This window comes from Anastrepha ludens, chromosome 4 (assembly GCF_028408465.1).
Source record: "Anastrepha ludens isolate Willacy chromosome 4, idAnaLude1.1, whole genome shotgun sequence".
NCBI classification, from domain to species: Eukaryota; Metazoa; Arthropoda; class Insecta; order Diptera; family Tephritidae; genus Anastrepha; species Anastrepha ludens.
Genome location: NC_071500.1, coordinates 3,304,259 through 3,324,773, shown reverse-complemented (window position 1 = coordinate 3,324,773; position 20,515 = coordinate 3,304,259). Strand labels below are relative to the sequence as shown.

Sequence of the window (20,515 nt, the reverse complement as noted above, 5' to 3'; positions counted from 1 at the left end):
AAGATTAGATGAGATTTGACTCGACCCCCTCCCCCCCTAAAACATCTCACGTAATTTATGGACGCCCCCTAATTCACGCTACTTAAAGCTGCTAAAAACGCAGAACTCAACTGTTTCGACGTTCAAAACTCCTACTCGCAATATTTTGGTAAAAATTTTGTCGAAAAAAAATAAGTCCACGATAATACAACTCTCCGAAAACTTTTATGAATATACTGATTATATATATAGTAGGCAATGGGCGTCGGACCTAGAACTATTGCTTTCAAAGATTAACCAACATTAAAAAAGCTGTATGATATATTTTATTAAAACGGGAAATTTTAGAATACATATATTCTTTCCATACACAGTTATATGTAGGCATGTACATTTGTGTATGTGTATGTTATATTTATACTTATTTATTTGGTGTCGACATGCAAAGTGGTTTTAAAAACTTAATCTCATAGTAAGACATAAAATTATATTTTATGAAAGTACAAATATTTTTGTTAGAATTTCAAATTTATCACAAAATAGAAGAAACGTATACAAATTTTCTTAACTTATGAGTATACAAGTGTTTCGAGGTTTGTGTCAAAGGTTGTCGTTATTCGGTTGGGTCACTAGTTGAATTTTTATCTGTTTCATTATTAAAAATTAAGCCAGACATTTTCGAAGTATGCAAGGCAATTAAAATCAAATTTTTCAACTGCTTTACTTATTGCAATTTACGCTTAATTTGTCGCGCTGTAACGTCATACGCAGCGAGAGAGGTAGTTTTTGTAATCCGCATTGCGTTTTTATATGGATTATGGATCTTACAGATGTAGAGAATGCAGCAGGTGACGCCTTCTGAAAACCGCTACTTTATTTTTGGCAAATTCGACAACTGAGTAACGTCAGTGCATAAAATAAACAAACCTTTGTATGCAAATGTAAGCATGTGAAGATTTCTATATGTGTATGATTTCTATACTCCGGTATTTCCACTCACTTTCGTTTATTGTTCCTTTTCTTTTTCTTTGTTTATTTTCTGTACTTACGTCATGGCACATGGGAAGTTACAATATTGCATTCTATGTGTCTTGTGCTTCTACTGTATGTGCTACTGTATGTGCATGTGTGTATACAAAAAAACTTGTGTCCAATCTTATTTAGTCCTGAGTACATAAAAGCTTAGGTAATTCACATTTGGGGATAATGCTGAATATTTTTACTGTAAATACCCTGCAGAAAAATCCTGTTCTAGTATTAATACTATTTCGGCAATTCCGAACCACTTTACTTACAACACAAGTCCCAATTGTTTTCTGCGAAAAGCAGAAAATGCCCTTCTTGCATATTACGATCTTGGGTAGTCCGAGTAGATGTGAAGAAAAGATGAGCTTTTTAGAATGTAATAAATCTGCGCGAACACTTTTATTAAATGAAAAATGTTATCCTTTAAGTCATGAAACTATTCGAGACAAATTTTGTAAAAATAAAAATAACCCAAGTAATATCTTCTCATTGAGCAAATGCATCCATAGTGTTACCAGCAACATACCTATAAGGTCATTCTTAACGGGAAGTAAAGATATTGCTGTCCCTTGGTGAACTGAAGTAGTATTTTCAGTCCTTTGCCGGTGACCGATGCCAAGGAAGCGAGTCGCCTATTTACATTCTTTGATAGATGATTGGCCAAGCTTCTCCCAAGGCGAATTGAGTACTGGTGGCGTCTTCCCAAAGCAGCTACTTTATTTTTCGCGATGTTGGCAGGTCTAACGTCAATTCAAAAATTTGGAACAAAACAAACAAAAGGAGGAAAAATTATATGAATGGCTTGGTAATATTGTAATTTTTGATATTTAAACTAAACAAACTAATGGAAACGAAGAGCCGTGTGTTAAGTCGTGAAAACACAAATGAATATAAAGACTCGAATAATTTCTTGTGTCGTCCATTGCTTTCGCCTACTCTTCCTCTTCACAAACTCTTCATGGACTCTGGACTCGCAAGCTTGTATTCTATCCTCCTTGAGCTTCTTCTTCAAAAAGAGGGAGTGACAGTTGAATGCCGTATTTGAATATTAGATGTAGCGCCGAGAACCATATAATATAAGTTTATAAGGACGTACTCAAGATTTTTCTAACAGATACAAAGCCCAAGCTTTACTTTATCGACCGTTGAGCCAACGACACCAGTGTTAGCTAGATCACTGTTTTATTTATTTTGTTTTGTGATGCTAAATATAACTTGCAGAATTTACCACTCATTTGTTAAATTTAGTACTACTTCCGCACTACTCCAGTTGGAAAAATACATGAAACGAGGGTATATTTGATTAGGATACGCCAGCTTATTATGTGCGAAAGAGAAGAACCGTGAACTAGCCGTGGTACTAAATTCACTAGAACTATACAAATTTCGAATTAGTAGATTTTTCTGCAGGGTTATTTATATGCATTCGATTTCTTTTAAAAAAATATTTATGGGAATTATTCATTGAATTTACTTCTCTTAATAGTGGCACGATTTTATATCTGTCCGGACTGACATTTTTTTAAGTGCCCATTTTATCTTTGTTAAGCTAACAGCGCTCATTTGCTGGAAGGGTATTATAATTAAAAAAAGATGGGGAGAAATTACTACCAGCTCTTATTCGATTATTATTATTACTACATCCTATGGTTCCAGGGAGGAACAAAGTGTCACAGCTCTTATTTTATGGTATATGAAAAAAGTATGGATTTTGGCTTATGACGTTCTTCCAGCAAATGCGCCTTATTTCTCGTCATGGACAGCATATATAAAGTAAAATAACGGCCATGTTCTTATTACATAAAACGCTTTTCAGGTTCAGATATAATAGAGGTTTCTTGAAACTTAAGCATTTGTATAATTTTGTTTGACGCGTTTAAAACTTTTTATTCCTCAGTTCTGCAGTTTCCATCGAGATTCAACATTCGCTAAAAATAAATTAAATAAAGAATAGAAACAAAAGAAAAATTAGTATGTATACATACACACACAAGTAAATGTATGTAATTAAAAAACAAGAGAGTAAATGCTAAGTTCGGTCCTGTTTGAACTTTACATATATACCCGCGCACATTTTAGTAAAAGTTAATTTTGCTGACTGTTAATTTTTGGAATCAAACAAACTCAAAGGCAACGAGAGTTATAGCTAGCAGCATTAGACGGACGAAAATGTAGTCTGAACATACCACCTTGATCAAAAAATTCCCGAAACAACCGCCAGGTGTCCGCAGAGCTCCAAATGAACCAAGACCAAAAAACCACGACGTTTTCAGTCAAAAGAAAGCGATGCTCACGATTTTTATGGATTACCATGGTATTGTACACCACGAGTTTTTGTCAGAAGATCGGACAGTTTGTAAGGACTATTATTTGGACGTTATGAGTCGTTTTCGTGAAACAATTCGCCAAAAAAGAAAGGAATTGTAGGAAAACTACTCGAGGTCTTTGCGCCATGATAACGCACCGTTGCACAGTGCCATCTTTATCCGTGAATGTTTGACCAAAGAATACCATTAACAGCCATCAAATTCACCTGATATGGTTCCGTGCGACTCTCTTCTGTTTGATCGAGTCAAAAAACCACTACGGGGTACGACGAATGCGCGTTTATAGCCGAAATGAAGTAATGGAAAAATCGAAGACAGCTCCGATGGTTATACCGAAAATAGAGTTCCAGAAATGTGACGAAGACACGATCAAAGGCCTAAGTGCATTACAATACTTTGAGGGTGGGAAAGTACTTTGAAGGTGATAATATCACTTTTGAGAAATAAACTTGTAGCACATGGGCTGAAAAGTTCCGGGCGTAACACATAGATGGCACTAGTTTTACTGCATTCACCTCTCTTTCAGTTAATATGATACTAACCTTAAAAAGATCATCTCCTATTTATCAGTTCGTGAGTTATTCTGGTAAGAGTGACGCTACTTTTGTTATTTTCAAAACAATGGATAAAAAAGAATTTCGTGTTTTAATTTTACTCTGCTTCTTGATATGGAAAAATACCGTTCAAATGAAGCAATGGCTTGTCAATTGTTATGGGGACGCCGCTCCATCCGAAACAACAATAAAATGATGGTTTGTTGACATCAACCGATGATGCACAAAGCAATGGAAGTCCAAATAAGGCGGTAACATCAGAAAACATCAAAAAAGTCTGCAAAATCCTTTTGAATGTTGGAAAAGTGAAGTTGCGTGAGTTAGCTGACATCGTAAGATATCATGAAGAATGAATGGCTTTATATTGCATGAGCATTTGACTATGAGAAAGCTCTGTTCGAAGCAGCGCGACACCCAATTTTGTTCGCTGTTGATCAAAAACAAGTAAATCACAAGTCAATCAAAACAATGGCAAAACTACATGAATTGAACTTCGAATTGCTCTCCCCGTTTTTGCCAGATTTGGCTCCCAGTGACTACCGGCTGTTCGCAGACCTAAAAAAATGCTCGCCCGTAAAAAATTTCACTCGATTAAAGAGGCTATCGCTGAAACTAAGGCCTATTTTAAGGCAAAAAATAAATCGTTCTACAAAATTGCGTTGTTCTTGATGAAAATTATGTTGATGAATAAAGTTTTTGGACTTTTCAGCCCATGTGTTATATTGAATTTTCAGAATATATACCGGAAACTTTTTGATCAAGGTGCTATAGTGTCTCTTACATCGACATCGAGAGACGTTTTAACACATTCATATATTCTTAAAGATATTAATATTTTTCCCACTAAAATTTCTCTTCACTTACTCAATTCCATAGTTGAAGCGCTAGACTTGGGTGTTCGCCTAAATGACGATTGCAATGCATTATCCGATTTCGATATTCTAAAAAAAGTATCTGAGTTAGTTTACTGATATTGAAAAGCAAAATAAATAAAAAAAGGTTAGGTAAATGAAGCATATGCCCACGTATGTATGTACTTATAGAATGAAACATGCTGTAAAAATTGAATGTAAATATTGTGTTAGTTTTCGTTTTTTTTTTCCAAACAAATGAAACCCATTGCAAATAAACAAGACAAAGTTAGTGTTATTGCTTAAGAGGATTGTTATTACAAGCAAAACCAAGACCCACACGACAGGGAGCACCATTAGTAACACCATAACCAAAATACGGAACTCGAATTCCTTTTTACCTATTCAATCACTTCAAAATCGGCGGAATTCCATTTGTAATATTTTGTAACGCGATCTCTTCTTCAGAGCACTGCGATTCGGTTGAGTCTGTGGGTTCAGGCCCCTCAATGCACAAAATTCTTTACGAATCATTTATTATGTTAATTTGAAATATTTGCAAGTAAAATTAATATTTTGTTAAATTGTACCTTCTCTTTATGAGCAGCAACACCTTCTTCTTCATAACCAATAGCACAAATATAATCAATCCCTGCGAGGCATTGTATATGTCTGCGAGTGCGAATATAATGGCGTAATGACTCCTATCGCCAACTATGTAGCCGATTACCTCTAACAACCAGCCGATGCCCATTACAATGAACATCCGGAAGAACAGCCAGACACTGAAATAATTCATCAAATTGATTCTTAATTTTTATAAACATTTGCACATACCACATATATGTATGTATGTACTCATATGAAGCACAGTTTTAAACAGAAACTCACTCGTTTTGTTGCGAGCGCAGATGGCGTCTGCTCTCTTCGCCCTGAGCGAATTTGTGCAGTTCTTTTCGTATACTGTAGATCTTCTTGGCGGTTACGAAGAAAATCGTAATATTGAAAATAATTAACAATAGGCAGGGTCCGTGAAAATAAATCATGGCGGACCAATCGTCCACTTCATGTTAAATTGTTTTTAGAGTATGCGTTAGTTATGTATGGAGAGTGTGTGTATGTATGTACATCAACTTACCTTTCAACCAACAGTGTGAATGCCCTATGCCGGACTTCAGTTTATTTGGCAGGTCCGAGTACTGCAGAGCGATTGTTAGAATAGTCATAAGCGCTGGCACGCCCCAAGCATAGAGTGCGTAGTAGAGAAAACGTTTTCGCTGAGTCAGATTCTGAATGTTGCCCTTAGTGCCGCGGAAGTTGTGCCAAAGATCGAAACAGATAACGTTCAGCCAGAAAAAGGCGGCCGATAGGAAATAGTACGTCACAAACCCTATCGAAATCGAGAAAATATAAGATCGAATATGAAAATACAAGCGAAATCGGGTGTAATTTGTTATAGTTACTATATTAGGAGAAAAATTTTAAAAATTTTAGTTAAAATATTTTTTTGCATATTATCTAAGGTATAGAAACGCATTTATGTCGGGTGCTTTTTAAGACCTTGAGAACTTAAAATGCTAATACAAAACAGAAATATTGTTGCAATGATTTTTTTTTTATTAATCTGGTAGATAACTTCATGGGCTAAGTAGGCATTTGAGGAGTAAAGTTCTCTCTCGACGAACAAAACTAACACCTTGTAAAGTTTTCATCATGTCCTTTCTATTGTATGGCGCAGAAGCATGGACGATGACAACATCCTATAAGGCCACCCTTGGAGTGTTTGAGGGAAAGATTTTGCGACAGATTTTTTAGACCTTTGCACGTCTACGATGCCGAGTATCGTAGGCGATGGTACAATGAACTATTTGTGCTTTACGCTTCTCCATTGCCTGGGTCATGTCGTTCGACTGGATACAAACTTTCTGGCTCTGAAAGTATTCGATGCGGTACCAGCTGGTGGTAGCAGAGTAAGAGGAAGGCCGCCTTTGCGTTGGATGTATCAGATGGAGAAGGACTTGGCTTCACTTAGTGTGTCCAACTGGTGCCGGTTAGAACGAGAAAGAAACTCGGTCAAAACGGCTTAAGGGGTTATTGTGCCCTTTAAGAAGAAGAAAATTCCATCGCATATATTTTAGGAAAATGATATCCGGCATATATCCGCCGTGGCGACGAGTTGCATGGATCATTTGATCAGTGCAATTTTTGACTACTTTTTCTAGTAAATCTGAATAATAAATCTAAATGAGCCCAATCAGCAAAAAAGTGACGCAAACGATGATCATTTGACTTCAATTCTTGCAAGAGATACATTTTATAGGCACTTAAGCCAAGATCCTTACGTAAAATGTTCCACGTAAACGAAGGATAAAGGCCAACAAGTTGAGAACGACAACGAACAGATATTTGGGCGTCTGCTGCAACACTTCACTCTATGAATTTCGAGAACAGAATTTTTTTTTTTTTTTCATCTCAAAGCAAATTTACACAATTTTCAAGCGTTGTCCTGGCGTTAAACGATTCATGATGACTTTCCAAGCATTACAGATCAGAAAAGTCAACACAATTTGTATTCTCAACTGTCAACCCATAGTTATCGATATCGATAGTTCTCAACAGTTAAAAAAAACACCCGATATATGTGCATGTGGGCACTTGTCAGATCTCCCTACACTTGGCATATCTCCCTCCACCTGTGAGTCAACCCACCTATAGTAGCGCAAATAACATTCACGTAGTCGGAATCCAATATGTTGATCATTACTATCATCGTAGTACCAATAGCCAGCGACGAGAGATAGCAAATTAAGCATTTGGTGTGTAAGTTCCATAGTTCTGGGATAAGCGAGTAGATCAGGATGGTGGCATACAAAAAAGGCGCCGATATCATCATCACTGAAAAGTCACAAAAACACCATTACTTAGTTTCCAACGATCAGAAATAGTTTCTCTCTTACCGATTGTGTTCAGCATGAGGGTTGAAGGCTCATCATAGGTAACTGGACAGTTCATTGGATTCAGGACATATTTTCCGTCCGCTTCATATGCTTGCAGGCAATAATCGCGTCTCGTGAAGGCCATCTCATCGGCTAAACGCAGTAGTGTGCCATTCTGTGAAATGAGTATATTTATTCATATTTATCTACATCTACATATATATTTATTGCTTACCTCAAACAATTCCCATTGGTCTTCTTCGAATTGATGCGGCATCAGCATGTACCCTCCGCCGCATGGAATCCCTTGCTGCACAACAAATTCGTCTAAGACATGCATCAAGACCTGACTGCTGTTACCCAAAGTCACATTTACATACGGCGAGTAGGTCAGCTCCTCACTTAGTTTCTCATCACATTGGGCGTCGGAGTTCGCGCTGGTTCGATACAATTCCGCCATTGGATGACAGCAAAATTTGACGCATTGCTTGAGATGACACACACAACCCCGAATATGTTTCGTCACCTGTTGGCGTTCTCCTCCATACAGCTCAATATAATCGTAGTGGCCGGTCAATGCAGGAGGCACCAATACGCCCTCATAGAGGTAAGAGCCATTGCTGAATTTTTTGCTGGAGGTTAAGTTAACGGTATCTTCAAAGGCACAATTCGGTATCTCCGCCAAGGCACCAATGCAACAGAAAAGATAACTCACTCCGAAAAATAGTACGAAAGTTTTAGCTTCCATTTCATTCACTTATGAGCTCGATAACGGTGGATAGTTCTAAAAATAAAAATAAATATTAGAAAATGTAAATGAGAAACAAAACTGGGTATTTTTATTGTATGGACGTTGTTTGAATATTAAAAAAGATTTCATCACCAACTACTCAACAAAATAAAAAAAATGAATCAATAGAAAGTTATAGAAGTCATAAGGGTTTAGGTTCCTATTGTCTTATTTTTTGTTTAATTATACGCCGTCTTCAGCCATAAAAAGAGCGGAAACCTGATCTGTATGCGTTTACATAGGCAAAAAGAGGCGGGAGTGAATTTTTTATATATTGGAAATCTAAAAATAATTTTTTTCTAAATATCTCGGGTCGCAGTGTCACCCAAAGGTGGTGCAAAAGTAATCATCGAATTTCTTACTAAATAAAAAAAAGTATTTTGAGTGATGCAAATCTTTATTGTGACCTTTACACGGGCTAGAGGGAAATGAAAAAGCTGATGAGCTTTCCAGGAAGAGGTCGACTGAGTTGGTCTCAGAGACTTCCTACTTGGGCATCAGCATCCCCTGATTGTTGTTAAAGGGGAATTGCACAACTCTATTTCTCAGAAAAGCACAGGAGAGATGGAGATGTATTTTTTCATGTACTATTTCGAAAACCCTTGGGCCCCAGTACAATAGACTCAGGACTCAGAAAGTCCTGGGGATTTCATCCCATTCAATTTCCAAACTCCTTGCAGTGTTTACTGGTCATTGGACGATCGGCACGCACGCGGAAAAGCTGTGGCGACCTTTCAGAGAAGGGGACTGAACAGTTTCTTAGTAAATGTCTGGGTTTGACAGCTAGGCGATTGGAGTCACTGCACTTTTCTTCGACAGCCTGAGGCAGTGCGCCAATCTAATTTCCATTAATCTTCTCCATTACATCAGCAGCTCTGACTCGCTGTAGATATCCGCCTGTCTTATAATGGTATCGAACGGTTGTTTACAATGGGCTTAAAAATTAACTTCAACAGAAAAATGGAATTAAACCGTAAACTATTTTTCACGTAGATCAACAAGACAAGAACGTATCAGTATACGGCGAGCAATTACCGTCCTTTGGCACTGCAAAAAACTGGTACAATAGATTTACTCATCGAAAAATTCCGGGAAGCCGTCCAAAATCAGTTCTTGGGCCAGAAAACATCGATGCTGTGCGAGAATTTATTGAGCAAGATCGTCATGTCACATACCGTGAGATTGCGCATTAGTCCTACTTATATAATGGATTCAACTTGTAACAGAAAAATATGGCAGGACTAAGTATTGTATATAAACAGCAATAGGTTTCAAATCTAAGCAGAGATGGGTTGATGCTACAAATGTAATGATACAAAAAGAATATGGCCCAAATGGGACGCCTGGCGCTTAAAGGCGTTTCTTAAACGATCAAGGAAAAACGTCTCTATCTTGGTTGATTTGATCACAGGCCACTGGCTCCTAGGTCGACTTGCTCACAGATTGGACGTAAGAATGAGGAGGAGGAAGAGACTATCAGACATCTTCTCCATCACTGTCCTGCATGGCATGCCACTAGCTTTAGATACTTTGCCTCATCGTTCTGCTCATCCTTAGGGATTTAAGTGTCAGCCAGATCAATGGGTTTGTACTTAAAACAAAATGGTTTAACGAGGAGTATCAGGCAAACCGGTACTGTAGTATCACGATGGATTGGAAACGGTCGAAGTGAATACAAGTATATGCCTACGAAATAGGTTCAATGGTTCTTGAAGCACGAAAATGTGAAATGAGAGCACAAACGTTGTACTTGAAATGTGGTCATGCAGTTCATTTGCGTTCATTTGTGGTGATGCATTATTTTTGTATAAAATTTTTGCGACTACTGACATTCCGATCAACTTCGATTATTTCTGTAGTTTTATCGACATTTAGATCTTCTTTCTTTCGAAAGGACTTCACTCTAGAGACGATGCAATAAATTTGAATGAACAATAAATATTTCGTGTTCTAATGATTCTGTTACATTTTTCACAGAATGTGAATACTGAAAAGCATTTTTTGAATTATTGTGTCATCTGTATATGGAAATTCGCATGAATGTTTTTTACCATAACGCAATGAGTCACCATATCGGCTTCATAAAAGCTGGATTTGATCATCATAAAAGTATGTATGTATGTGGGCAAATTTCCAATGTATACTCCTACGATATAAAAGCAAACATTGCTGGAATTCTTATCTAAAATTTCGACTTCCAGCCGTCAACGCTCGAAGCCTGCTAATCAGTGTTTACTCACGTTTACTTGAGGGTTGTGGATGTGGATGTTTGCGTCGGATTTTTTATACTTACCCCTCACACCATAAAATTAATTTATAAATGGAAGTGGAAAAGATTATGCTATGTTGCGTGTATGTGTGTACATGCATACGTACGTACAGACTGAATCACGACAGGCTGCAGATTTTGCAAAAAGAATAATTGTTTAAAAAATGTCTTTTATTAAGCGAGTGTTAATTGTTATTGAGGTTGATAGCCTTTGTTGATAGTTGACTTTCTTTGGAATATAATTATATGCAATGTATTTTATAAACATATATTTCATATGTATACATCTTTTAATTTAATAAATTAGTTGAGTTTATAATCATATTTCATGCAAATAAATAAATAAAAATAATTTTATTCGGTGAAATTTCTTATTTCAAAAACGGCAAAAAAGCAAATACAATATAACCGTTCTGGTACGAAAAGTCAAATATTGAAAGGTCGAACCCAAAAGAACCAAAGACCGGCTACGTCAAGTGAAAATTCCATTTGTAGAACAACATCAAGACACACGCCACAAATATGAGGAGGAGCAAAAAGACCTTATTTCAATTTAAATTTTTCGTTTTTTCATTCATCTACTTATGTGTATTCTGCTTTGTTTGCTCATGTATATTCGACATTTTTTATCCGCCAAACTGTTTTTGCCATTAAAAATTTCGACTTACCGACCATGACGCTATGCTATAGTAAAATGTATTTGCTTTGTTGCCTAACCATTTTCGATGTCAATGAAAGTTATCAAGGTAAAAAATCTCTCTCCCTTTCCCCCCCTGGGACGTTTGGGAATAAGCCTATTAAAATATTAGAGACAAATGCCTCCTTTAAGAAATAGATCATTTATACATATATGTATGTATGCCCAGTTTTATTACTGAGCTTTTCCTTGCATTTTCGTTTTCATTATATGGTTACAGTTGTTTCGTCACATAGTAAAAATAGCAGTTTTATAGTAACAATGCCACATATTCGTGTAAGTGCACTCTTCATTTTAGTTTTACTACCGTCTCTGTTTTTTCTTCTAACTCGTCATATTGTTTGTCAAGCTAACGGAAGTTCAGAATTCCTGTAAAATCCAAAATCCGAGTTGTTGTTGTTATACTTAAATTACTTATCTTTTATTTGGTTTTTTTTTTGGTTTCTTTGACTGTTAGTCAGTTTCTATTGCCTTTCGAGGTTTTCTCAGGCCAAATTTTTGCCTTCTTTTAAAAAAAGAGCTGACCGCTTCCTCTGATCTTCTGACTATTCGCCCAACTTCTCGATTTGAATAGCACTCTATATGGTACAGGTTGATTTGGACCTTTTCAGAATCATTAATATATTATCCTCTATCTTAAAAAGCACATTATTAAAATAATTTTGCACTTGGATTGTTAAGAAATATGATCAATTATCAATTTAACGCAAAAAAAGCTATTTTTATTACTCAATTTAATGTTTTCGGCTTCCTTATTCAGGTGGGCTTAAACGAATATGTTCTTATTTTTAGTATGATATAATATTTAAAAAGCAACGATTGAGTATAACAAAAACAAAGAAACTTGAATTTTGCCTGCAATCTAAATTTCGAATAGTTTGATAAACAATATGAGTTAAAAGTTGTTGTGAGCAATGCATTGAGAAAAGAGAGAGAAGGTAGTAAAACCAAAAGTAGGTTTATAGGAATATATGAGACGGCATTTACATATATTAATTTTCCGTATATAGCGTTCCACAATAAGTGTGGGTTGCCTTTGCAAAGTGGTGCGAATCCGAGAGGTCAAATTTTTAACGAGTAAAATTGAGCAAAAGCCTGGGTTAACTTGACTTTCAAGGTATCGGCAGCTTGTGGCCGATTTGCATGGATATGCAGCTTTAGAACCCATCACAAGAAAAAGGCTGGGGGTCAAATCTCATGACCTTTATGGTATAGCAACACGGCATAAACCCCAATCAGGTGTTCCAATAACAGGTGTTATTTTTAATAGCCCGCTATTTCGGTAGATGTCACTTTTAAAGCTGTCATTTTTTGATATTTGACAAGTAGAAACTACACCATTAATAAAAGTGGGACGATGCACGTTTAAACAACGCATTGAAATTATTAAAATTCACTATAAAAATGGTGAAAATTTAGCAGAGACGGTTCCTAAAACTCGAACATTGTTAGGTCATCGTGCAGCACCTTTTCGGACCCCAATACAGAAATTGGTGACAAAATGCGAACTATTGGGACAAGTTAGTGATGTGAAGAATAAAACCCGTGCACGTCGCTCAAGAACAGCCGAAAATATTGCTGTTGTAGCCGAAAGGGTTCAAGAAAACCCAGGGTTGTCCATTCCTCATCGTTCTTTGGAATTAGGCATTCCACAAACGTCATTGCACCGTATTTTGTAAAAAGATTTGGGTCTTAATGCTTATAAAGTCCAGTTAACACAAGAACTCAAGCCGGCCGATCATCATCAACGTTGTGTCTTTGCTGATTGGGTTGTTGAAATACATGAAAATAATCCGGAATTCCATAAAAAAATCATCTTGAGTGATGAGGCCCATTTCCTCCTCGGTGGCTTCGTCAACAAGCAAAATTGTTGGATCTGTGGCTCAGAAACTCCAAAAGTTATTGTTGAACAGCCTCTCTATCCTCAATGTCTGACTGTTTGGTGCGGTTTATGGTCCGGCGGAGTCATTGGATCTTACTTTTTCGAAAATGAAGCTGGAGCAACAGTTACGGTGAATGGATTGCGCTATCGAGAGATGATTAACGATTTTTTATGGCCGGAATTCGATGGTATTGATCTGCACAACGTTTATTTTCAACAAGACGGCGCTACGTGCCACACAAGCAACGAAACCATTCTTTGAATATCAAAATAACACCTCTTATTGGAAAACCATTTACAATGTCCTGAATGGATCAATCTCCAAGCCCTTTGCGAGCTCTCTGATAGTTTGATCGTTAATTTGCGGTTGTTGATGAACTTTTATTGATGATTTCATCAGTTTTCAATGTCGATGGCCTGCCACTACGTTCGTCATCCTCGATGAATTCACGATCTCTTCTGAAGCATTACTGCCACTTTTGTAAGGCTTCTCCACTATTGAATCCATTTTTAACCCAAAATTTAGTATGATACAAACTCATTGTTGCAAGTTCAACACTTGCACAGATAGATTTATTCAAGGCGGCACAACTTTTACAAATGTCAAGCAATGGCGATACAATTTTGGTTGGAATTTTAAACACAAATGTAGCAACCTAACAAAACACCAGAGTCAGATCTGTTGACTTAGAGCGTCAACTGGCGGTTGTTCCGGGAACTTATTGATAAAAGCGATATGTGAACTACTCCTCATCATTGACTTTGGAAATTTTAGAGAAATTTAACTAAATACAATGGCGCACAATCATAGTCCTGAGTTAGAGCGCATTTTAGTTAGAGTAGTACTAAATTTTTGTATAAAGTCGATTTTATTTTTCAGTATATCACAGTCAGTTTAGTGCCATACTGTATGCAGAACCAACTTTGCGGAAACTGCCATAACTCTCCAAAAAATCGATTACTCAAAACTGTCAAACACGCGTTTTTGCGCTTATGTTTACTCGAACTTATGTACTTGTGGTTTGTTTGGTGGATAGCGAATAAGCGGCATTTGCTGATGGCAGAGCAGTTAAAGGCGCAAATTGCTCATGAGGCGCGAATGCAAAAGTGTGCTGAAGAGGAATCCGAGTAGTTGCATGCCCTTCAAAACTTTTTTTGTTGCAAATTCAAAAAGGAGAATTCAACTAAAATCACATAACTGTAGATATATATTGTACATATGTAAACATATAAGTGCATATAAAACTTTTAATATTTTTGTTCAGTGGCTTTGTCTAGCAACAGCGGCTACAGCAATCTTCTTCCTCTAAATCGAATGGATCAAATCGTTGCGTATTCTTTTCCTATTTTTGGCATACATTATGAATCATTTATAATATCGAAATAATTTTCAAAGTAGTACAAATGCTTTGTTTATCCAAATCACAGTTTAAACGCTCCGAACACACACAGACATTACAATTTCGTTGCAATTGCCGCGTTTGGCAAAAACTTTTCGTCACTGATTGCGAGAACTTACAAAGAGTTAATGGCATTACTGGATGTGGATCCATGTAGGCGAAACAACAATTTACAGATTGACAGGTCGTGACTCAACTACTCATTTCCCATCGTTTGAAATTAGATGCCTTGCGAATTGAAGCCAAGAGTTGTCTAACGATGTTGATAATTCAAAGCAAAAAAAAAATAAAAACAAATAACTCATGGAGCCCGAAGGCATACACGAATATCGAAGGAAAATTAAAAAATGCATAGCATTCGTTGACTCATGAGCTGGCTGAGCAGCATTTCCATTTCGGGGAAAAGATAAAATATTGCGTCGTTCAAAGGGGAAGGAGTTTTTTAGACGCGGTAGCCGTATTTCACCAGAAACTTGGGCAAAAGTAGATTAACGATGGACGGTAATATTTTCGAGAATGTTCAATAAAAAAAAATAATGAGTATCTGTACATACAATAATTAAATAAATATTTGTTTGTATAGGTGCGCAACTAAGTTCTCGCTGTTTTCTTGATGAAAATACAACTTTATTCTGAAAAAATGGTTACAAGTGAATCATTGAAAGTATTGTCCATCGCTGGCTACTACTTTCCCCCATATTTCTGGTAGATCTCGTATATAGTCGCGGTAAAACTGTTCATCTTTTGAGGCTATCCACGGATCAAGCCATTTTTTGATGTCTTCATATGAATGGAACTGCTGGTCAGCTAGACCATGTGCCATCGATCGGAACAGGTGATAATCGGAGGGCGCAATATCTGTAGAATATGGCGCGTGGGGTAGGATTTCCCATTTCAGTGCTTCCAAGTAGGTTTTAACGGGTTTGGCAACGAGAGGGCGAGCGTTATCATGCTGTAGAATCACTTTTTCATGCCTCTCCGCATATTGCGGTTGCTTCTCGTGCAGTGCTCGCCTCAATCGCATCAATTGAAGTTGATACCGATCCCCAGTGATGGTTTCGCTTGGTGTTAACAGTTCATAATAAATAACACTAACTTGGTCCCACCAAATACATAGCATAATCTTCGCAGCGTGAATATTCGGTCGAGGCGACGACGTAGAAGCATGACCGGGCAGTCCCCATGACTTTCTTTTCTCGGGATTGCTGTAATTAATCCATTTTTCGTCACCCGTCACGATGCGATGAAGAAAACCCTTCCTTTTTTGCCGCTGGAGCAGTTGTTCACAGGCGAAAAAACGACGTTCAACATCCCATGGTTTTAGCTCATAAGGAACCCAAGTCCCCTGTTTCTGAATCATTCCCAAAGCATGAAATCCCTTGGCAATGGATTGGCGGGTAACTCCTAATACTGAAGCAAGCTCTTCTTACGTTTGTCACGGATCCTCATTGAGCAAAGCCTCCAATTCAGCGTCTTCGAGGGTTTTTGGCCTTCCTTCATGCAGACGGTCGTCAACATTAAAATCACTGTCTTTGAAGCGACGGAATCAATCTCGGCACGTTGTTTCACTTAAAGCAGCATCTTCATAAATTTTTTGTAGCTCTCGATGCGTTTCAGCCACCGTTTTTTCGAATGAAAGAGGAAAATCAACACTTCCCGCAAATGACGATTATTCGGCACAAAATCAGACAATTTCACAAAACTAAAAGTATACGATACCTAAACAAAATCACTAATGTGTCGAAGCAGTTTGTTTACCATATGTCTAGACATGGTTTATGTCGTTTAGGTTATGTTAGAATCGACTAACACACAGCGCTGGCGGCATCTATTGACAAACAGCGAGAACTTAGTTGCGCACCTAAAATTTTTTTAAACGATAGCTTACAATCTAGTTCTTAACCCTTTCATGTTCAAATCAAAATCACTTCCTAGTTTGTTCTAAACTCGTATATACATCTTTGATTTGGAAACCAATTTATACCTCTCATTGAAATAGAATTAAAAGGGCCGTAGCCGTGAGTTGATGTGTGAATACCTACGCACAGTTCGAATCTCCCTGCATGAAATAGCAAAATGATAGAAGCTTTTTCTAATAGCGGTCACCCCAGGCAATGGCAAGCCTCCGAGTATATTTCTGCTATGAAAAAGCTCCTCAGTAGTATATCTGTAGTTCGGAGTCGATTTAAAACTGTAGGACCTTCCATTTGCGGAAGACTTAATTATATTCACGATCGACCGCGATCCATGTAGATGGATTTTAAATATTCATGGATCGCGAGTGTGTGCTACGAGTACACGCTCAATATTTATTGACGGTATTTACAAGATTGTGATACTACCAAAAGTGAGCCATTAAAAGTTTGGTCGCAAAATACACAAATATAAATTAAATCCTTTTAATTTGTGATATTTTGTTTTTATTTCACCAAGTACTGATCTCTCGGATATTGATGGATCGTGAGTGTATAATTATTCACGTTCACACGTTCAGTAATTATTAACAGTTTGCGATCCGTATTGATGGATTTCTTTTGCGATATGGATCACGATCCGTCAATATTCCACGCTACACGCTCCATAAATATGTATTGTGATCCAAAAATACTGTCAGCAGATGTTGAACCTCTGGCACGTGCCTCTTACTTCCGGTTTACCGTTATAATTTTCGACGTTGTAAGTGTTCACTTGTATGTATGCACCTGCGTAACATCCTCTTAACCGGTTAAAAGCGTTTTACACAAATTTTATGACTACAGTTTTTTATTTTATTTTTAATAATATCAATACACTGCCGGTTATGTGACAGTTACTCTGCATCTTTGACCGCAAGGAAAAATCTCATTACCGCAACACATGTGGAGCTTCGTTGGTTAAAAATAAATAGACATTTTTACATACATACGTACATAAACAGAAAACAGTTTTCTGAAGAAAATATCACTGCGACACTTTTACCAGCATAAAAATGTGAATATCGTAAGCGATAATAGAAGCGATGTTGACGGGATTAATGATCAAATTAGAAATATTGTGATTATTTTATGTATATGTACTTATATACTTATATACAGTATTAGCCAAAAATAAATCAGCCCCCGAAAAATTAATTTAGAGTAGAATGGGGTAAGATAGGTATGGGGGCACAATAGGTAGGTGGGGTTTTCGTCGCACTGTTTTTGCAGAGGTCACTCGTCTTATGTGAATTGAATACGTGGTGGGGAACAACGTTTGCGACTGTCATTTAGGCCGTCACCATTCATTAGTTATCCTAGTTCTGGCGTCGTTTAGTTTTTTGTGAGCTTTTCTCCGACATAGCATTTTTTTTATTCTACGGTGCAGTGCATTTAATGTATGTAAATATTTGTCAGGTGAGTTTTATTTTACGTAGAAAATAATGCTGAACACGAATAATGTGTTAGTTTTTTGATATTATTGTTTTAAAAAAAAATATCGACACTAATATAAAACATGTGCTTGGGGGCACTATAGGTCAGCCGTCTGGGGGCATTATAGGTCACTACTTTTAATTGAATAAAATAAATTTTAATTGTTTTTGCAGCAAAATGGTGCGTAATTATGTGCGAAAAACGCCGAAACGAAATGAAGAGGATGTAAAAAACACAATCGCGGCAGTCCGAGATGGCGCTAGTGTTCGATCAGCCTCTAAACAATTTAAAATTCCGTTCGAAACATTACGTGCTCGCGTGATGAATTAAAGAAAAATTCCTAACTTTTATAACATGTGCAGTGTTCATACTCTATAAATAAAAGTTAAAACGTTAATTTCCAAGCCATGTACATTGTTCTTTTCCTCTCACACATAGTGACCTATCGTGCCCCCCGATTTTGAAAATATCGAAGAAGTACCTTTGTCTTATTGAATGCAGCTTCCAAAAAATATTTAGCCAAACATAAGTCAGTATAACCAAAATGTTAGCAGATAAATAACCTTTCAAAATCTTGCTTATTTTTCAAAATCAATGCAAAAACACCGTAGCAAGAGCTCTCCAAAAAAAAATGTTTGTGTTTTGTGTTTCTTACAGCTATTTGTTATTGTGTAAGTCTTTAAATCCCATAGATTTTTTCCAATTCAAATATATACAGTATTGGTCAAAACTAAAGCACCACCCTTACAGGATTTCTAATAATGCCAAATAATTCAACAAAAACCACGTGAAATATTTCATTTTCACTTACACACTTACACACACTTAAACACAAAGGGAAATTGAAACGAAAAAAAAATTTCGTTAACTCAATGTCTAAATTTATTTAAAAATTCAGTTTGATGCTATTTTTATCAGTTCGACGACTCCGGTTAAAAACTGGGACAAAATTTCAGGATTCATCCGCTATATGCACTTTACACGTTGAACGCTACATTTGTACATTTGTATGTATGTATGCACCATCACATATTTTTAATGCTTTTTATGCAGAGAACACTGTCGATTTCAATAAAAGCCAATTCGCAGTAAAAACAACTAATAACCGACACTTTTTTATAGGTTTACACTTTTAATGATCCTGCGACGTTGTTTTACTATAAATTCAACACATTTTGCAATCATTCGCCATCCGGTGTACACTTATGCACATGTAAATTTGTGAGCGCCTACAAATACAACGCATACTTTTTGTTTTAAAAGAGATACAAATTTACATACTCGTCCATGTCTACTTTTAAGAGACACCAACTCTCTTGAACGCCATGCTCGCACTGCTTGCTTATTCAAACTTACATACATATGTACGTGTTCATGTATATACATACATCTGTACTTATCTAAAATATCACAATAAAAGTTGTTTACCTTTTAAACAGAATCAAAATAATTAAACAAAATTCGATGTGTACGTGTTTGCTATAAATTTGGTAATCCAGTCGGCATTTTTATGTATACTTTCCATTTATATGTATTTACTAAATTAAAAAAACGAAAATGAATTAAACAATAAATCTGAATCGCGCCATTCGCGCTGTTAACTGGCCAAATGATCACTCGCAACTGTTCGAACGTTCCTTCGCAGTGGAAGAACAAAGGCCAAATAAAGATTCGCACATGCACACAAACGTATTACGCCATATGCGCATCTATGTATGTGAGTGCGTACGTAATGGAATGTGTCGGGATCATGCTTTTTAGAGTCTGAATCGAAACTTTTTAAATTTATAACTGTATGTATCATGATCGCTTATATGTACATACCTACATACATATGTGTGGTTTCTTATACGCAAGCCTTCTACAAGAAAATTCAACTTGGCAGGAAGGCACATACCTACATATGCATGCATGTATGTATGCATGTTTGAATGGGAAAGTAGCACAAGTTCATGCCAAACGCGTCTGCTCAATTTGTGCAATGCCCTAATATTAGTATCTTCATTCAAAAGAAAGGTTTACCTACATACATACATATTTACGTGTGAGTCCATTCATACATATTATATATACATACATACATACATGTGTAAATATATAGCATGATTTATAGGTATGTGTGTATATGTGCACTAAGAGATTACATTCAGCCGGGTACGAGACACTTTTAGGCCAAAACAATGTTTAACGTCGAAGTCCAGCCATGTCCATGGATATCCATATTTATATTAAATAATATTTGTATTTGGAGGTACTTTTTCCAATAAGGTTTTTTTGACAGATCACGCGTGCCTACTGTCAAACTAAATACATAATTTTTTCACATATTCATTGAGATTTCATCATGCGAAGACTTACGCCTCAACAACGTTTACTAATCGTACAATTCTTTTGCGAAAATCGGCACTATATGAA

At 36.7% G+C, this 20,515-nt stretch overlaps 1 protein-coding gene across 6 annotated transcripts; it reads right to left on the bottom strand.

Annotated features, from left to right (window-relative positions):
• Positions 1-296: 296 nt before the first annotated feature.
• Positions 297-19,705, bottom strand: LOC128861482 (G-protein coupled receptor Mth2-like). 6 transcript variants are annotated; one of them, XR_008454378.1, is made up of 10 exons: positions 19,529-19,705; positions 7,909-8,457; positions 7,695-7,848; positions 7,447-7,632; positions 5,876-6,127; positions 5,629-5,800; positions 5,328-5,546; positions 5,139-5,258; positions 4,751-4,827; positions 2,922-2,933 (listed from the first exon to the last, which is right to left on the bottom strand). XR_008454378.1 is itself a non-coding variant. In XM_054099644.1 (9 exons), the coding sequence occupies exons 2-8, from the start codon at positions 8,419-8,421 to the stop codon at positions 5,147-5,149; spliced, it is 1,608 nt and encodes a 535-aa protein (XP_053955619.1). In that variant the 5' UTR covers positions 8,422-8,457; positions 19,529-19,705; the 3' UTR covers positions 297-2,933; positions 5,139-5,146. The 6 variants fall into 6 exon arrangements, 4 of the variants coding, with proteins under 4 accessions (XP_053955619.1, XP_053955617.1, XP_053955620.1 ...); XR_008454379.1 differs by having other exon boundaries at positions 5,328-5,522; XM_054099644.1 differs by lacking the exon at positions 4,751-4,827 and having other exon boundaries at positions 297-2,933.
• Between the last annotated feature and the right edge of the window lie 810 nt (positions 19,706-20,515).

Bases quoted from the DNA above. Each gene is read 5' to 3' on its own strand.
- LOC128861482 (XM_054099644.1), bottom strand. From the start codon at position 8,421: ATGGAAGCTAAAACTTTCGTACTATTTTTCGGAGTGAGTTATCTTTTC. The intron at 7,633-7,694 runs GTAAGAGAGAAA...GTGACTTTTCAG, and splicing joins CCTCATGCTGAACACAATCG to TGATGATGATATCGGCGCCT. The intron at 5,259-5,327 runs GTACAATTTAAC...TGATTCGTAAAG, and splicing joins TTGCTGCTCATAAAGAGAAG to AATTTTGTGCATTGAGGGGC.